General features: G+C 40.0%; 1 protein-coding gene across 3 annotated transcripts in view; it reads right to left on the reverse strand.

Moving 5' to 3' along the window:
* The window catches only part of BICDL1 (BICD family like cargo adaptor 1), a 154,250-nt gene that overhangs the window by 58,264 nt on the left and 81,978 nt on the right, over positions 1-14,008 (reverse strand). For all 3 annotated transcript variants that reach the window (XM_074296463.1, XM_074296470.1, XM_074296481.1), the window contains exons 3-4: positions 12,529-12,645; positions 6,516-6,662 (exon numbers count right to left, since the gene is read on the reverse strand). In XM_074296463.1, coding sequence (XP_074152564.1) covers positions 6,516-6,662; positions 12,529-12,645 — 264 coding nt within the window. The remainder of the gene's footprint in view (positions 1-6,515; positions 6,663-12,528; positions 12,646-14,008) is intronic.

Consider the following 14,008-nt stretch of genomic DNA (forward strand, 5'->3'; position numbering starts at 1 on the left):
GGAAATCCTTCTTACCAAGGGGAGCTGTTTTGAGAAGCAATGATACTCTGTCCTTTGAGATCTTTAAGCAGGAGCTGGATAATCACTACTTGGGCATTCTGATGGAGATAGCTATATTATTATTATTCAATTGTTTTTAGTTGTGTTTTGATACTTTGTGAGCTCATTTGGGGTTTTCTTGATAGAGATACTAGATTGGTTTGCCATTTTCTTCTCTAGCTCATTTTACAAATGGGAAAACTGAGGTTACACAATTAGTAAGTATCTGAGATTAGATTTAAACTCAGGAAATTCCTGGTTCTAGGCCTGATGCTCTATCCTCCATGCCACCCACCCCCCCTCAGTTTTCTGAGAGAAAGCTATGTTGGGCATTTTGATGTAAAAATGAAAGATCTCAGCAAAACTTTTTAAAAAGTGAGAAATCAAGTATTTATAGCAACTCTTCTTGTGACTCTGTTTTGAGAAGCAATGGGTTCCCTGTCCTTTGAGATCTTTAAGCAGGAGCTGGATAATCACTACTTGGGCATTCTGGTGGGGATTGCTATATTATTATTGTTCAATTGTTTTTAGTTGTGTTTTGATACTTTGTGAGCTCATTTGGGGTTTTCTTGATAGAGATACCTATTGACTGGAGAATGGCTAAACAAATTGTGATATATGAAGGCCATGATATATCACTGGGCCTTAAGAAATGATGATGATGAAGAATCTGAGAAGCACAGGATGAGAATACTGATGCAAAGCAAAGGAAGAACTAAGATAACGATGTAGTAATGATAATAATAAGAACCATAATGATGTGAATGGAAGAAAGAGACAAAGCTGAATGTGTTATAGTTATAAAGACCAAGATTGGCTCCCAAGAAAAGTTGAGAAAATGCATCTTTCTTCCCTCTTTGAAGAGATGAGAAGACTCAATGTGGAATATTATGCCATCAGTGACTTGTTGCATTAATTGGTTTTGTGCCAATTTTCTTCTTCTTTTAAAAAATTCTGTTATAAAAGATGGTATGCTGAGTAGGAAAACTTGTAGGACTATATCTGGGAATGAAAGTAATATAACTATGGAAGATCTAATTAAAAATAGAGAACTACAATGTGCTGGTTAAAGTGGTAGACTTGGAGTTAGAAGGTTTTGAGTTCAAATTTTACCTCTGATACATACAAACTTTGCAGCCCTGGATAAGTCATTTAATTTCTTTCTTTTCTTTTCTTTTCTTTTTTCTTTTTTTTTTTGCTAAGGCAAGTGACTTGCCCAGAGTCACACAGTATTAAGTACCTGAGGTCAGATTTCAACTCAGATCCTCCTGACTTCAGGGCTGGTGCTCTATTCACCACTGCACCACCTAGCTGCTCCCCACTTAATTTCTTAATCTCAGTTTTTTCACCTGTAAAATGGGGATATCAATTCCTAGAGGATCTACCTTGCACAGTTGTTTTAGGGCACCATAAACTTGGAAGAGTCAGATATTTGCCAATTTTAATCATTCTCGTCCAAGGTTTGCCATTTGCTCTGTGACCCCAATTAAACTGGCTCCCAGCTCTAGACTTCTTATTTCTCTTTGCTAAGAAAAAAAAATGGCCAAAATATCTTCTTTCTTTCAGCTCAGGGAAGGTCATGCTATTTGAATAAGTGACACTATATATGTAACTATTCATGTTTGACTAGGGATGGTGCTAATAAATAAACTAGTGTGTGTAACTTTGTTCTAAGACCCAGTATCACCATCTTCCTCCTCATATTCCTGGCCTTGGGTTTTCTGCTGTGAAGCCTCCCTGAGGAACTGCTGTGGTCAGAACAGGGTCTTCTGTTGTCAAGTCTCTGACCCTGGATACATCCTATCCCCTCAAAGTTTAGCTCATGAATCATCTTGTACAGGAAGAATCTTCTGAACCCCAGATTCCAGCTTCTAATACCTTCTCTCCCCAAACTACTTTTGTTGCATCAATTTTGTATTGAAATATAAATATATATATATATATACCCATATATACATATGTAATATATCTATATACACAGATTTCTACATGTATACATATATACACACATATGCATATATAATATACCTATATACAAAGATTTATACGTGTATGTATATATATATATATATATATATATATATATATATGTATACACACACATATCTAGTTGCCCTTGTGTATGTATATCTTTCTAAAGCTACATACCTGTATATGTGTATCCTATCTTATCTTCTCCTAGTCTATCCCTCTTTTCTACCTACCTATTTACCTTCCTGTCTGTCTGTCTTATCTATATACCTATATACACAGATACATACACATACACGCACATATATGTATGTGTGTTTTTGTTGTTATTCAGTTGTTTTCAGTCATGTCCAACTCTTTCTGATGCCATTTGGAGTTTTCTTGGCAAAAATATTGTAGTGGTAATGCCATTTCCTTCTCCAGCTCATTTTAAGATGAGGAAACTGAGGCAAACAGGGTAAAATGATTTGCCCAGGGTCATACTGCTGGTAGGTACCTCAGGCAGGATCTGAACTCAGTAAGATGAATCTTTTTGATTCCAGGTTTGGCAGTTTATTCACTGCTCCATCTAGTTGCCTTTGTGTGTGTATATCTATAACTACATACCTGCATGTATGTATCTATCCTATCTTATCCTATCCTATTCTATCCTTTTCTATCTACCTACCTACTTGTCTCTCTGCCTGCCTATCTATCTATCTATCTATCTATCTATCTATCTATCTATCTATCTATCTATCTATCTATCTATCTATCTGTCTTGTCTATTTATCTATCTGTCAGTCTATTTGTGTATCTATTTTCTGTCTATATATCTATCTTGTCTGTCTATCTGCTGTGTCTGTCTGTCTGCCTGTCCATTTATCTGTCTTTCTATCTATCTTGTCTATCTGTCTACTTGTCAGTCGATCTGTGTATCTATCTATATATCTATCCTATCTATCTATCTGTCTACGACTACAATCTATCCTTTCTGTCTGTGTCTGTCTGTCCATCCGCCATCCATCTAACTGTCTTTTATCTACTCTAGCTATCCTGTCTGTCTGTCTGTCTGTCTATCTATCTATCTATCTGTCTGTTTGTATATCTATATGTCTACCTATCAGTCTGTCTATCTCTGTATCTATTTGTCTATATATCTATCCTGTCTGTCTGTATATCTGCCCATCCATCCATCGGTCTGTCTGTCTTTCTATCTATCTATCCATCTGTCTGCTTGTCTATCCATCTGTATATCTATCTACCTGTCATTCTGTCTATTTGTGTATCTATCTGTCTATCTATATAGCTATCCTATCTGTTGGTCTATCTATATATCTGTTAGTCTGTCCGTCTACAATCTATCCTGTCTGTCTGTCCATCTGCTTATCCATCCAGCTGTCTGTCTTTTATCTATCCTAGCTATCCTGTCTGTCTGTCTGTCTATCTATCTATGTCTGTGTCTGTCTGCTTGTCTGTCAGTCTGTCTATCTCTATATCTATCTATTTGTCTATATATCTATCCTGTCTGTCTGTGCATCTGCCCATCTATCCATCTGTCTGTCTTTCTATCTATCTATCTATCTATCTATCTATCTATCTATCTATCTATCTATCCATCCAACTGTCTGCTTGTCTATCCATCTATATATCTATCTACCTGTCATTCTGTCTATTTGTGTATCTATCTGTCTATCTATATAGCTATCCTATCTGTTGGTCTATCTATATATCTGTTAGTCTGTCCGTCTACAATCTATCCTGTCTGTCTGTCCATCTGCTTATCCATCCAGCTGTCTGTCTTTTATCTATCCTAGCTATCCTGTCTGTCTGTCTATCTATCTATCTGTCTGTGTCTGTCTGCTTGTCTGTCAGTCTGTCTATCTCTATATCTATCTATTTGTCTATATATCTATCCTGTCTGTCTGTGCATCTGCCCATCTATCCATCTGTCTGTCTGTCTTTCTATCTATCTATCTATCTATCTATCCATCTGTCTGCTTGTCTATCCGTCTATATATCTATCTACCTGTCATTCTGTCTATTTGTGTATCTCTCTTGTAGCTATATAGCTATCCTGTCTATCTATCTACCTACCTATCTATCTGTCTGTCTGTCTGTCTGTCTGCTTGTCTGTCTGTATATCTATATGTCTACCTGTCAGTCTGTCTATCTCTGCATCTATCTGGCTGTCTATGTATCTATCCTGTCTGTCTGTCTCTCTATCTAATAGAATATAGGCTCCTTGTCCTGGTTCATGTCTAACTCTTTAATAAAAGCTTGTTGAGCAGCGAGTGGTATGCTAAAAATTATTCTTGATCCCAAAGAAGAGATGACAAAAAAGTACCTCCCTCCTTTCTTTGCAGATGTGGGGGGCTAAAGGGTTAATGGGTGAGTTAGTTTGGTTGACCTGCTTTTTTAACTCTTTAAAAATTCTTTGCTCCTGGGATGGGTCTCTGATATGAGGAGTGGGGAGAATAAATTTGGAAATAAGGGTGATGGAAAAATAAATAAAACCAATAAAAAGCTTTCTAAGGGCTGACTGATTGATCTGTGTGGGTATCTCCTGAACACAAGACACACGGACATGATTTTACATCTTTCCTGGAAGTCTGAGGATACCAACAAAAGATGGATGTTCGGAACCTCTAGTTACTGTGGGAGATGGGCAAACTTAGGAGCATGCAATCACAAGTCCTAGATTTGGGGCTGGAAGAATCACTAATCCCATTCCCCTCATTTTATTGACAAGAGAACTGAGGCCAGATTGATGACTTATTTAAGGTTACACAACTGGTAAGTGTAAGAGATGGGTTGTGAACTTGAGTTGTCTCCTGACTCCACACCCAGTCTCTTAATTGGCTCTGCTCTCTACCTCTGATTTCATTCTGGAAAAATGGGCAGGAATCATCTCTATAGAGCTAAAGGTTGAAGAAATCTTAGAGGCCTTCTAGCCTTTCCCCTTCATTTTATACTTGGGGAAACGGAGGCCCAGAGAGGTTCAAGGCTTGTTCGCTGTCATGAAGGCTGTATGAGTGATGGGACTTGAAGTCAGTTCTCCTGATTCTAGGGCTTTTTCCCTCTCCACTGTCCCATTCTTCTTCCAAGCAAGGCTGGGTGATGGGGGCAGGATGCCTGCCTTTATAACCAGAGCCAACAGCTGGCAATCTCTGGAAAGTGCCAGCAGAGAGCATGATGCCCTCAGAGAAGCCCGCAGCTTTTGCCCCTGCCTTCAGGTAAGCTCTATCAGCACTGGGCGGATGAAATTACTTGCACCATGTTCTGACCCCAAGAGTAACAGGCCCACGAGAACTCCATGTAACCGGTCCATGGCCCATCGGCCCAGGGACTGAGAGAGGGTGGGGGAAGTGACTTGGTCACATAAGTGGAAGATCTGTGGATACTGCTTCTGCTCCCCAGCCTGGATCACTCAGGTCCTTGCATTATCTGTTTTTCACATCTGGGCATGTGCTGCCTTCCCTCTCTTTCAGCTTCCCTTCTTTTCTGGCCATGTTTTGGGTCCTTAACCTGTGATTTGATTTGTGTGAGGAATTCCCCTTTATAGAAGCTGTCTCTCCTCATACAGATTGATAACTCACATAATTTAGACTTTAGTTTCTAGACTTGATTTAAAAAATATTTTAAATAAATTAATTCAAAATAAATTAAATTTATTAAAATTAAATAGAAAAATATAATATAATATATATCATATTAAAATAATATAATAATATAAAGAATACAAAAATATTATATTTCAATATAGCTCTTTTCTTGGTAGTTGTATTTTATTAAAAAAAAAAAAAGTTCTGAGAAGGGATCTATGGTTTTCCCCAGATTGCTTCACTGGCCTAGGACAGAAAAAAAGATAATGAACTCTGACCTTTGAGAATTGCCTCAGGGATTAAAAGGCTCAAAGGCATATATGTAGAACTGCAGGGATTTCAGAGGCAATATAGTTCTACCTTCTTGGTTTAGAGCTAGGAGAGACCTTAGAAACCATTAAATTCATTCATTCCCTTTCCTCATTTTACACATGGGGAAACTGAGGCAAATGGGTTAAGTGATTTGCCTAGGATCACACAGTCAGTATCTGAGACTAGATTTGAACTCAGGCACTTCCTACAGCACTCTGTCCACTATTCTACCTTCTCATTTTAGTGAGAAGATGGAGGCCCAGGGAGGATTGTCTGACCTACAGTCATCTAATGAGACTATATCAGAGAGGGGACGTAAAATATTTTCACAATTATATTTCAATATAACCAGTTTCCTGGGTAATTGTCTATATTATATCTATCAGAGAAGGGCCACAAAATGTTTTCATAATTATATCAATATAATTGGATTCCCTGGGTCCGTACTGTATCTGTCAGAGAGGAGCCACGAGCCAGGATCCTCTGGTTTCCGTGGCTGGCCCTCTGCCCAGCACAGCAGGCCACTTATACTCTCACTTCCCTAGGGCAGCAACGCTCCCTTCCCCAGGTTTCCAGGCCCAGATGTTGATCTCTTTCTGCCCCTCTCACCTGGAGGTCCTTGTCGTGGCTCTGCCTCTCCAGGATCAGGACTCGGTCCTGAAGCTCCTCCACCGTCCCCTGGAGTAGATCGTTCTCCTCCATCGTGGCACTGAGGCGATGCTCCAGCTCTCGCTTCCGATCTGACAGCATCTTGATCTGAAAAAGCAGAGAACCATGTGGTGTGCGTGTGTTTGTGTGAGTGTGTGTGTATATGTGTGTGTGTGTATGTGTGTGTGTGTGTGTGTATGTGGGGGTGGCTCGGGGTGATGTCCAGGTTGATGGGTGGGAAAGAAGAGACAGACTCGCCAACCCAAACGCAACGGTTTGTGTCCGTGTCCGTCTGTACCAGGTTGTGTGTGTCTGTACCTGGGAGGGAGACAGCCAGGCAGCTCCGAGCTGGAAAGCCAACCCCTCCCCTGGAGAAACTTGGCCGGGAAGGGGTGGGGACTGAGTTCCCAGCAAGCTGGAATGCAGGTTGCCAGGCAAAAGTGAGGCGTGGAAGGCTCGAGTGCTTGGGAATTTCCAAAGATAAGACCCAGGGCCTTCTTGCATCTTCCCTTAACCTCCAAAGAGACCCCTAAGCTAGTCTGACCAGTACTCCCCTTCTTCAGCAGGTGCCAGGGCAAGGAAACTCCCCCACACACTCTCTAGAGATGTAACCTCCTTTCTCTTGGCCAGGATCCCCCACATCTTGCCTGAGCCGGGCCGGATGATTAGCCTTTGGGGCTTTGATTTGAGGGTGCCATTGGACACAGAAAGATGCTGGCTGGGCCATTTGGAGCCATGGGCATCCCAGGCAGGGACAGGTGAGGAGAGGCAGGTGATAAAAATGGAGCCGTCTCCAAGCTCTGCATTGGGCATTTAAGTGGGAGAGGCAGCTCTTAAGGCTCTTTCCAGGGTGCTGGCTGCCCTCTATCTGATTCTTCAGGCCCTCCAGCTTCCGGATGGCCTTTCTGGGCCTTTCTGCAAACTTCTCCCCGAGTGAGCCATCCCCAGTTGTTGCTCTGCTGTGACCCACGGGGATGCTCGTCTCCACTCCTCACAGCTTTCTGAGAGGCTCTTTTGGCCAGCTCTCTCGACCCTAATCTCTGCTCTTGGATTGCCAGCACGCTAATGCTCTCCTGATGCTAGCTCAGACATTTTCCAGCTCCTTAGGCTTCTGCTTCCTGTGGCTTCTTAGGCCATATTATAGTTTGATTGTGGAGGGGAGATTTTAAACTGAATTGTAAGGACCTGAGGCTCTCACGGAAGCATATTTCCTTTTATTTTGGGCTCCTTTCCTGTAGCAAACCCTCCAATCACCGCCCCCCCCTCCCGACTTCAGCACTATGATTCTGCTCACTGGATACAGATCCCTCCTGGACGCCAATCCATCAGATAACACTGATGTCCTGGGGAAAAGAAGCACGTGGCCTCGGTCCAAGGAGATCAGGTATCTGGCACTAACAAAGGAATACTATATCCAGAGGAATCATGTCTCTGGAGTGCCCATCCAGGTTGGTGGCCCTGGGCCCTTTCATGAATGGAGTCACTATTCCACACATGGCCAGAGGCTAGGAAGAACATTCTTCCTAGAGTGGGCCATCCTTAAAGTACTCTCCTATCCCTTGGAAACTTTTCTCCCATGAGGAATCTTGATCTCACGTATCCTATCTATCAGGTAAAAAGATTCCTAGCCATTGCCAAATCTCTGAAATAGCTTCAAGAGAATCTGAACTTGAGGGCCCGAGGAGACTTTATAGCAGGTTTCTTGAGGACGTTTATGCGGCCCTGCCGGGTTATGGCAAATGGGCTGAGGGGCCGAGACAAGAGTGAGCTTCTGTTTTTATTATAGTCCGGCCTCCCACAGTCTGAGGGACAGTGAACTGGCCCCTATTTAAAAAGTTTGAGGACCACTGCTTTCTAGTATTTGAGAGTTTTAATTGTGACTCCATTATGGGTTTTCTTGACAGAGACACTGGAGTGGATTTCCATTTCCTTCTCCATCTCCTTTTACAGATGAGGAAACTGAGGCAAACAGGGTTGAGTGACTTGTCCAGGATCACACAGCTAATAAGTGTCTGAAGCCATATTTGAACTCAGATCCTCTTGATTCCAGGGCTGGTGCTCCATAGAGTCACCTAGCTGCCCTTTAAGGGGCTTAAAAGGCTTTGTAGTTTAACCCCCTCATTTTATGATTAAGGCTCAAAGAAATTGACTTGTGGCTCAGTTGAACAGGTGGCAAGATGGGATTTATCTTGATGTTAAAGGATCATAGATTTAGAATTAGATGAGACCTTAGGCAGCTAAGCAGCATCATAGTGCATAGAAAGCCAGGGTCACTTAACCCTGTCTTCCTCAGTTTCCTCCTGTAAAATGAGCTAGAGAAGGAAATGACAAACTACCTGTTTGCCATATCTTAGCCAAGAAAACTCCAAAGGAAGAGTTAGGTATCTCTGAACAACAACAAGAGACCTTAGAGGCCATTGAATCCAATCTCCTCATTTTATAGATGAGAAAACTGAGAACTAAATTGGGGTAAGTGACTTGTTCAGGGCCACTCAGCCAGTAAGCATCTGGGATAGGTTTTGAACTTAGGCCTTCCTGATTCATAGATCATGACGTGATCTACGTTTAGAGATGGAAGAGACCTTAGAGAAGTAATCTGCTCCAACTTTGTCTCGGTTTACAGATGAGGAAACAGGTCTGGAGAGGTGGACTAATTTACCCAAGGTCACAATGGTGTTAAGAAGAAATTTAGCCTTACCAGGACAAAATAATTTAGCCCAGCACCATGGCCTGAGAGCGGAATGTGATGGAAATGAAGGGAAGAGCACGCATGAAGCATTGGATTCCCTCACCTTGACGCCTAGAAATGGAATCAAACCCAGCCATGAGGCTCCCTGAGAATGACAGTGCCCAATGAGAGGCCCAAGGAAAGCGGGGGAGGAGGAGGAGGAGAAGGGAAGCAGGAGGATGGGGAGCTCTGAAGGCAGAAGGACCCAGAAGCAGCTTGAGCGCCACACATGCACACAGATGATCACAGATGAGCTTGTGGAAATCCGTGAGAACAAACTACTTACTTCAAGTACCTGCTGCTTGGGACCAGTGGGACGGGGAAAGGAGGAAGGAAGGGGATGAGAGAAGAAAGAAGAAAAGACAAGAGTTTGACAGACTTTAGGGGAGAAACCCCTCCCCACCTTCAAGCCATTCTCAGAAGGGCAGGAGCTCCCCGGATCATGCCTCTGGAGCTGGTATCCAGTCCAAGTGCCTCATTTTACAGAAAAGAAAACTCATATCTAGGAAAATGGCATGCCCAGAGCCATAAATGGCAGAGTTGGGATTTGAAATCCAGTGTACGTTCCACTGAACCTCAAAGGGCTTCTTGGGGGACCAGCTCCAATCATCCTCCCCCCAACAACCCTTAACCCTACGGTCGGAGCCCAGGGAAAACAGAAGGTCATACCAACCCTTTCCATCTTTCCCTCCCCCCATAATGCAAAGTTATCACCCAGATTGGCAATGGTTTTGAATTAGGAACTCAGAGGCTATCTAATTTAACCCCTTTATTTTACAGATGAAGTCCAGAGTAGCAAGTGGCTGACTCAGGATTTGAACCCAGATCCTTAGCTTCTGAATCTAGCACTCTTTCCCTGGTAACATACTTAGCTCATTTTTTTTTTTTTTGGTACTCAAGTTCCAATTTAGTAAGAGGCCTACCTGAATGGAAGATAGAGGGGAAAATCTTCAATGGAGAATCTTTTGTTGGCTTTTTTTTTTTTTTTTTTTTTTTTCTGAGGCTGGGGTTAAGTAACTTGCCCAGGGTCACACAGCTAGGAAGTGTTAAGTGTCTGAGATCAGATTTGAACTTGGGTCCTCCTGAATTCAAGGCTGGTGCTTGTTGACTCTTGAGATACTTCCACGCAAGATTTTGTAATTTTGTTGTTCTACATTTATTGTTCAATCATGAAAAAATGTATCAAGTGCCTACTATGTGCCAGCTATTGTGCTAAGGATTCAAAGATGGTCTCTGCTCTGAAGAAGCCTACTTTCCAATGGAAAGACAACATGTATCAATGCTAGTAAATATGACACATATAAAGTAGATACAGTTATCTGAATCTATCCTGTGCTCTGCTGCCCAAGTTAGCAATGGAGGTCTGATCATGTCACACCTGCTCTATGACCTCCATTGGCTCCCTATTACTTCCAGGATTAAAATAGAAATGCCTCTGTTTGTGAATTAAAACTCTCCTACCTTGTTCCCTTTCAAAACTTCTAGCTTAATTATTATTATTTTTTTAACGGCTCATTCTTCTCCACATATTCTTGATACCAGTATCATTGGTGTCTTTGTAATTCCTTGAATACACTGACTCATTTCTTATCTCCATGTTTTTGCACTGTCTGTACTCTTTGCTTGGAATGCTGGTTCTCTTTATTTTTTTTGACTTCCTTCAAGGCTCAATTTTAATCTCACTTATTCCAAGAACTCTTTTCTAGTCTCCTCCCTACTTCCATCCCAGGTGTTGATTTTTAAATCCTCAACTTGTTTTCCATATATTCCACATATAACTTAAATAGGCCTGTTTTTAATATATATTGTCTCTCCCCCTCTTTTAGAATGTAAGCTTCTTGTGGCTGTTTTTGCCTTTCTTTGCAGTCCTAGCACTGAGCCCAATGCTTGGCACATAGCAAGCACTTACTATATGCTTGTGAATTGACTTGGAGGAACTTGGTAAGTTATGGCCTCTCCTGTACATATAATTAATCTGAGCAGAACTAAACAGAAAAAGAATGGAGAAAATAATTGTCTTTTCATGAGAACTTTCTGATAAGCAGAGCCAGAACTAGGTATAGGCAAATTAGACTGAAGCCCAGGACATGTGCAACATGCAGGGGCATACAATAGTTATTTCAGAAAATTTCTTTTTATAGTTAGACAGTTTTGATGTCAGAAAATTCCCTTTTTCATAGCTTGTAGATTTTTATGGGTACACTGAAAGATCAAAGCCTACTTGTAAAATTTTCTTGATCATTCCAGTTTATTAGAGTTTTGCCCTCTCTTTGATTACCTTGGTTTTATTTTGACTATACTTATATGCACGCATATTCTTTCCTCTAATAGAATATAAGTTCCTTGGAAGCAGGGATGGTTTCATTTTTTAAAAATCTGTATCCTCTTTCCTTCACAGGCTAATTGTACATTATTTCAAAGTCTGATTCTTTTTGTACAGCAAAACAACCGTTTGGACATGTATACATATTTTGTATTTAATTTATACTTGAACATATTTAACATGTATTGGTTAACCTGCCATCTAGGAGGGGGGGAAGGAGGGGAAAAATTAGAACAAAAGGTTTGGCGATTGTTAATGTTATAAAATTACCCATGCATATATCTGGTAAATAAAAACTATTAAAATATAAAAAAAATTCTGTATCCTCAGTCCATAGCACAGTATTTGATACATAGTAGGTAAACAAATATTTTTTCATCACAGGGAGAGAAAGAAAGAGAGAAGGAAGGAAATAAGCATTTATATAGTGATTACTATGTACCAGGCACTATGCTAAACACTCTAATAAATATTATTTCATTGATTATGGGTATCTAAGGGGCTCAATTCCTCAATTTAGTCCAGGAGGGAAATATTATGTCTAAATTTTGCCCAAGATACAAAAATACTGTATCCTGGTTCTGTAAATAGAATTTTAAATGAAGAATATTATTAAATGAGGAAAACCATAGACTACTTTCCTGATTATGAGCCACAAAGGTAGTTCTGAGCAGTCTCTTATTAGTACCATCTTTCTGGGCAAAGCGTGATCTCCTTCTGGCTAGCCAGAAGGATGAAATCCAAGGGTTTTCTTCCCATTCTATTACCTGTGACTTTGGGCACCTTTGTAGGACGACTTGTCACTCATAAAACCGGTTTTGCTCCCTTAGTTCAGAAGGTTCCCTACCCAAAGACCTGCCATATTGTCTGAAACTGGATAAACATGTTTAACTGGCAAGAAACTCTTCCTTTGGGAAACTCACTTCAGCCTGAAGACTCTCCAGCCGGATAATATGTTGGTTGGATGAGGAATTTTTCTCCCGGAAATCTTCTCGGAGGGCATGGACTTGCATGGAGAGTTGGCGTTCCACTTCTGATGCCTGGGAATAGAAGAGACCACAAGGGTTTTAGCTGAGACACAATGGGGTAGGGCCTTAATTCTCCCTCAAGTGACCAGTTTGTACCTCCCATAATTCTTTTGCCAAGTTTAATCAGAAGTTGATGTGACAGAAAGCTTTCAGGTCATGAGACTGTGCTGTACAAGGTCAGGGTGAAGGATTTAAAGCCAGAATTCTTAGACATTTTTGGGGGGTGAAGGGTGAAGGATTTATAGCCAGAGTTCTTAGACATTTTGGGGGTGTGTGTCATGGGCTCCAACAGTCTAAGAATCCCTTCTCAGAACAAAGTTTTTAAATTTATAAAATATAACAAAGAGGATTGCAAATGAAACCAATCATGTTGGAATTTAATTATCAACATATTAAATTTATACTTATTTACATCTAAATATATTTATTTATTTTTATTTTTTACTTTACATATATAAAATATAAATATATTTAAATATATATTATATAAATTTATATAAAATCATATTTATTAATAATAAAAGCATTAAGTAGCACTATATAAAATATTAAGTATTTCATATTTATTAATACTATACTAAAAGACTAACTAGCAACATATAAAAATAAGTTTTATATTCACTAATACTGTATTAAAGCATTAAATAGCAAAATATTAAAGTTGTATATGTATTAATCATATGAAAAACATTAAATAGAAATATATCAAAATACTGAATAGTTTTATACTTATTCATGTGGAAAGCATGAAATAGAAATATACCAAAATACTGAATAGTTTATAGTTATTCATACGGAAAGCATGAAATAGCAATATACCAAAATACTGATTAGTTTATATTTATTAATCATATGGAAAATATGAAATAGCACTATATACAAATTAAATATTCTATGTTTATTAATACTGATTAAATGACTAGCACATGTAAAATATAAAATGTTTTATATTTATAAATATTAAAAGCACTAAGTAGCAATATAGCAAAATACTAATTAAAATTAATTCATTAAATGAATTAATTAAATAAAATTAGAATATTTAAATATTAAATACACCGACATGAGGGTAAGATATCCTGCATGAAAGGGTTGCAGATTTCAAGTTGAAAGAGCCTGCAGAGATCAACCTGCCCAATCTCCTCATTTTATAGACAAGGAGATGGAGGCCAGGGGAGATGAAGGCTCTTGTCTATTAGCTTTCCTGGAAGTCATATCCCACTGTTGAATCATATTGAGCTTCCAGAGTCCACTGTGATTTAGCAGATGATTGTAGCTCTCACGGGCCTCCCTCAGCTAGAAGTGGGTCCCCTGCCTGAATAAATGCTCTGCCACAAAGTAGGTCAGGCCCACGGAGAAAAGTTATAAGGCAAAT

Source organism: Sminthopsis crassicaudata, chromosome 1, assembly GCF_048593235.1.
Source record: "Sminthopsis crassicaudata isolate SCR6 chromosome 1, ASM4859323v1, whole genome shotgun sequence".
NCBI lineage: Eukaryota > Metazoa > Chordata > Mammalia > Dasyuromorphia > Dasyuridae > Sminthopsis > Sminthopsis crassicaudata.